Source organism: Stegostoma tigrinum, chromosome 36 (assembly GCF_030684315.1).
Source record: "Stegostoma tigrinum isolate sSteTig4 chromosome 36, sSteTig4.hap1, whole genome shotgun sequence".
NCBI lineage: Eukaryota > Metazoa > Chordata > Chondrichthyes > Orectolobiformes > Stegostomatidae > Stegostoma > Stegostoma tigrinum.
In genome coordinates, this window is record NC_081389.1 from 20279228 (window position 1) to 20285227 (window position 6000).

General features: G+C 41.9%; 1 protein-coding gene across 7 annotated transcripts in view; it reads left to right on the forward strand.

The window, feature by feature from the left end:
- Positions 1 to 6000, forward strand: part of peak1 (pseudopodium-enriched atypical kinase 1) — a 170616-nt gene extending 164616 nt beyond the window's left edge. For all 7 annotated transcript variants that reach the window (XM_048520837.2, XM_048520835.2, XM_048520841.2 and 4 more), the window contains one exon: positions 1272 to 6000. In XM_048520837.2, the coding sequence (XP_048376794.2) occupies positions 1272 to 2393 (1122 nt within the window). In that variant the 3' untranslated portion in view covers positions 2394 to 6000. The remainder of the gene's footprint in view (positions 1 to 1271) is intronic.

The following is a 6000-nucleotide window of genomic DNA, read 5'->3' on the forward strand; positions in this document are numbered from 1 at the left end:
CTGTGGTTTGATAGCTGTTGCAATGTTCTCTTGACAATGTCCCATCTTTCCTAAACTTCAGCTCATCCGAAACTGAGCCATATCCTACACTGCATCAAGTCTCGCACGCTTGACAGGCATGTTTCTACAGACCTATATCTGATCCATTAAGCATTAAATGTAATATTTTTTTCTTTGTGTTTAGATTGCTTCGTGTCTTTATGCTTCCCTATCTCTAATTGTCATCCTGCCCAACATCCACTTGCCGTCTTAAAATGTTCTCAGTCTGGCCGATAGTTTATACCCCCTTTCTATATTTGCTCCAGTATTAACATCCAAGTCTTCAGCCATCTGCACTGGAGGTGCTGAAATACCTCCTTAAAACCATTTTATCTCTTTCCTCTTAATTTCCTCCTCAACTCTCATTTTGGTCATATGTGTTTTCAACTTTTCATGTTTTCTTTTTCTGTCATGTATTTGAAATGAGAATGTAATGTCTCTGAAGCAAATGGAGGCTTTTCCTACATTTAAAGTCACTAAATATTTTAGGAAGGGTAAATTGAGCAGGGAATCCTGTGTTTGAGTGATACCCACTGTCTCTTGCTGGAAGGGGGAGAGAGATACACAGTTGTAATTTTCAGCCTGAGCTACTTTTCTCCCCTATACAAAAGGCTGATTATACCTTCATAGGCATCATCTGGAATTCAGTATAATTGAATCGCTTGCTCTCCGCAAATGTCTTGTCAGGTTGTTGGTCACAGTTGAAGGTATTTGAAATTCTAGGGTAAACTTGGGGAAAACGTGTTGCTTGTGGGGAAATCTAGAACTAGGGCATCTTGACGTAATGTGGTCACAAATAAATCCAACAAGCAATTCAGGAAAAAGTCTTTAACAGAGATTGATTAGAATGTGGAATTGGATGTCCCAAGGAGTATTTAAAAATGGTAAAAGGGGCATTTCAGTAAAGATGAGTAAAGGCATGAGGTAAAATGAAATGGTAAAATATATTGAGGTTAGATGAAGAGGGATGGGAAGAGTGTCATATGGACATAAACCCAAGCCGAACCTTTGGTTGAAGGACCTGTTTGTGCTGTGGGTTCTGTATAAGCGCTGTAAATGTAAGTTTCTCTTGCATAGCTGTGGCTACCCATAGATTTTGAAGCTCCATCTGGTGGTAGCAATGTGCAGGAATTTGTGTCAATAGAAATGGTATTAGATTTTTGCGCTCACTAAGCAAGTTGCCCTCTACACTGGCCTGTTTTTAAAACTTGTATCTTCTACCCTTTTTCCAGATTTGTAAAAGTCAAGCTAAAGCATCCCAACAGCTCTACTACCACAGCCTGGCTGTAAGACAGAGCCTTGCCGTACACTTCAACATCCAACAGGACTGCGGGCACTTCCTAGCTGAGGTCCCAGTCCGCATGCTTCCATGGGAGGATCCCAACACCCCAGTATTAGAAGAGGAGGAAAATGAAGGTAGTTCAGATGTTTCAAGCGCCATAAAAAGCAACAACCCCACCTGCAAGGGAACATCCAGCAAACACAGAAGCCGAGTCGTGGTGATCACCCGAGAGGTCCCATACCAAACCGTTGCTGACTTTGTGCGTGAATCAGCACCACGACACACAAGAAACCCTGAAATCTATGAGCGACAAGTGTGCTTACTACTGTTGCAACTCTGTGCCGGCCTCAATCACTTAAAGCCACACCATGTTACACACTGTGACTTGAGGCTGGAGAATTTGCTTTTGGTGCGATGTCGACAAGGAACCTCAGGAAATTGTGAATCCGAAAATACTAACCCAAACGCACAGTTGGCCCGACTGATTGTCAGTAACTTTTCCCAGGCCAAGCAGAAAAGTCAGGTGATAGATCTTGAGGCCTTGAAGGATCAGTCTCGGCTAGCTCCCGAGATCATCACCATCACTCAGTACAAAAAGTGTGATGAGTTTCAAACAGGCATACTCATTTATGAGATGTTGCACCTACCCAATCCATTTGAAGAAAATCCAGAACTGAAAGAGAAGGAATACACTCGAACAGACCTACCTGCCATCCCTAATCGCTCCGTCTACTCCCAGGGGCTGCAGCAGCTGGCAAGTCTCCTCTTGCACCCTAATCCCTCAGAGCGCATCCTCATTTCAGATGCCAAAGTCTACCTGCAGTGCCTGCTATGGGGACCACGTGATGACTTGCTCCAAACACTCAACTCTCTCAACAGCACTGTAGAGAGAAATAATGTATTGCAAAGCTGGCTGGACCTAAAACGAACGCTACTTATGATCAAATTTGCAGAGAAGGCCATAGATATAGAGTGCAGTGTTAGCCTTGAGGTCTGGCTTTGTTGTCAGTACTTGGCCTTTGCTTCAGTCGAATCCCTCAGTCACATTGTGAAGCTCCTCCAGCTCCAGTAATCTGTGACTGCTGCTTGCTTTCCCTTCCTCGCCTTCCTCTTCCCTTTACTCTCCCACCAAATTTGGATTAATGTGCAATTTTTGTAAATGTTCTGACTTTGTAAATGGCAGTATTTAAAGTGTACGTAATAGATTTCTACATTTTGGAATGTGATGCCTATATTAAGCAACAAATGTTTTTTTTTCCGTTTTTTTTTCCTTAGGCACATATGCAAGCTCTAACTTGCTCTTAAAATGGATGCTCTGACGTTTGTTGTTGAAGCTATGACAATTTGTATGTTTACTTATATCATGCCTTGAAAAAACAAAACTACAGCCACTTTGCGAAAAATGCATTATTGGGTCAGTTGCACAAAAACATATTGTCAGACAAATGTAACTTTGGTTTATCAGATCTTTGGCAGGGCTGCTAGGAGTGGGGAAAAATATTTGCAGTCAGTTAACTTGTTTTGCTGGTTTCGGCCTTTTCGCTGCTCCATTGTAGAGTTGGGTCAATGGCGATCGTGGAGTACTTGGAACCCCATGTTGTTGTGCTATGACATCCCAACTAAAACACTAAGAATACAGACAAACCATAGTGAAAAGATGGGAGTTGAAGTGAAGCTGGAGCATGGTGGTTATTAAATATATTGGTGTTTAGGGATGCAGAATTAGAAATCGTAGAAGTCTTTACCCTGTATGGTAGTCATATCTTTGAAAGTCTTCCTGGTGATAACATCTTTTGTGATTTTATTGCAGTTGAGATAGACATAATAAATCTTGAGCATGGCCTTTTATAATAGCACGAGTTGCAGTATCATTAATTTCCTGTCTCTGCCAGTTTTATTTTGCAGTAAAAAATATGGTTTATCTTTTAAAATAACAAAAAATCATTTTAGCGTAATAATTTAACAATTCTTTGTTGGATTACTTAATGCATGGATTGTTTGGATTTGAAGGCAGATTGGTGAGCTTGGCATCATTTGACTGAACAGGGGACACCGATTGGTGTCAGTAGTTTCACTGATACTCTTTAGAAATTTTTCAGCTAGTGGTCCCTTCCTGAATGTGTTAGTGTACCATGTGGAAGTTTAGAGCAATACCATGAAAATTGTAGCCAGAGGGCATGAATAATCCCAAAATGATTTTCTTTTCTGAAATGGAACAAGAGGTCAACCTGGATGTTGCCTGGTTGCAGCATTACCACTGATCTGTGAAGAGTACAATGAGCTGCCTGCATCTTTGGTTCAAGAGGCATACTGTCCTGATCTGTGTTCTTAACTTTTCTTTCATGGAGCAGCCTTGTGCGACAGATATTTGTTGACTGTAATTCTAATCCATTCTATATTTTGAAGTGATTGTGTATATGTGGAAAGAGTTCCCTGTTTTGAGTGGCGTGTATATATACATACTAAAAGGGAACAGATATGTCAACATATCAGTATTACTTTACAGCAGCTTAACTGATCTGAATATTTATCAATAGAGGCAGAAGACATTGGTCATTTTTTTCTGGCATGCTGTAATATGCTATGAGTTATAATTAGTTGTCTACGGCTATATGTATCCATTGTACCCGGTGTGGCCTCCTCTACATTGGGGAAACCAAGCGGAGGCTCGGGCACTGCTTTGCAGAACACCTCCGCTCGGTTCGCAATAAACAACTGCACCTCCCAGTCGCGAACCATTTCAACTCCCCCTCCCATTCTTTAGATGACATGTCCATCATGGGCCTCCTGCAGTGCCACAATGATGCCACCCAAAGGTTGCAAGAACAGCAACTCATATTCCGCTTGGGAACCCTGCAGCCCAATGGTATCAATGTGAACTTCACCAGCTTCAAAATCTCCCCTTGCCCCACCGCATCCCAAAACCAGCCCAGTTCGTCCCCTCCCCCACTGCATCCCAAAACCAGCCCAGCCTGTTTCTGCCTCGCTAACCTGTTCTTTCTCTCACCTATCCCTTCCTCCCACCTCAAGCCACACCTCCATTTCCTACCTACCACATCATCCCACCTCCTTGACCTGTCCACTTCCCTGGACTGACCTATCCCCTCCCTACACCCCCACTTATACTCTCCTCTCCACCTATCTTCTTTTCTCTCCATCTTCAGTCAGCCTCCCCCTCTCTCCCTATTTATTCCAGAACCCTCTCCCCATCCCCCTCTCTGATGAAGGGTCTAGGCCCGAAACGTCAGCTTTTGTGCTCCTGAGATGCTGCTTGGCCTGCTGTGTTCATCCAGCTTCACACTTTGTTATCTTGGATTCTCCAGCATCTGCAGTTCCCATTATCTCTGATTAGATTTCTGTTTTCTTGATTTAACAAAAGCAAACAAAGCATCAGCTAAAATTGTACTTTACCCAGTTACTTGGAGTAAGTAGAAGCTGGGAAGAAAAACTTTTGTTTCAACTGACTGCTAGCAAATGGAACAGACATACTCTTGTGTCTCCAGCCTCTTGTGCTTCAAAACAACTCCTCAAGTGTTATTGTATGAATATTTCACTGATACTACATGAAATTCTTTTTGATTCCTTCTTTTTTAAAAGAAAGTAATTACAAAATCAAACATGCCAAATTCTCTATTAAAATGGTCAGCAGAACGTCATGCAATTGTTGGCATGCTCATATGTAGTCTCAAGATCCTATTTTAAACTATGAATGGATCAGATTCGTACAGCAAAACTTTGTGGCTTTCTGCGACTGAGTGAAATTTTGACCTTCAAGTGGTGAACTTTTAATAAAATTGCATGTACCAGAGGCCAAGTTGCATTTTGTAGCCACTCCAGATGTAAGTGTTGCCCCTTAGTGCAACTGTCACATTTCCTGTCTGAAATCTGCAAAAATGTAGCTCTTGAATTTCAATAACCTCGAAGCTCTTTCCCAAACATGTGATTGTACTTTCTCCCCATTAGAGCATTTACAGTGTGAAATGATGATCATCAACACTCAGCCATTATTTTCATTTTAACCACCTGTTAGAATGGGAATATTTGTCAGACTCATTTGTTTACATTTGAATTCCATCCCTTCCTTGTGGCTAGTCAGAGCAGTGGAAATGCTGGGAGGATTATTGATATTTTATAGATGGACTGGATACACAAAAACTAATACTACTCCTTGGGTGAATTCAACCTCCCATCTTAATTCATTATGTGCTTTCTCTCTCTGAAGATTTAAGCTGTCCTACCTTTCTTTTAAGCTGGCGATACAAACATCCCAGTTTGTATTCACAACCAGAACTATTCTCTGCCCACCCCCCACCTCTGCCCCCAACCCCAAAGACGTACACAAAACAGTGACATCTTGCATTGTTTTTCCGCTATCATGGTGTCATTCACAGATCTGATCACTTTCTTCCCTCATGCCTCTTTTTTTTTGTTGTACCCGCTGAGGGAAAGCAACACTTAAGACAGTACACTCAAAATCCTAACGGCCTGGTCTTCTGTCCATCATATGCCGCTACCAGTCTGCTAATGCTTTTGTTGTCCCAGTCATTCTGAAAACCATTAGCCTCTTGTTCTGGTGGATCCCTCATTTTCAACTCATTATGTCGAAGGAACGCAGATTTGAATGGATATGATGAGATAAAAATGAGAAGAACTGTGGATGCCATAAATCAGAAGCAGAA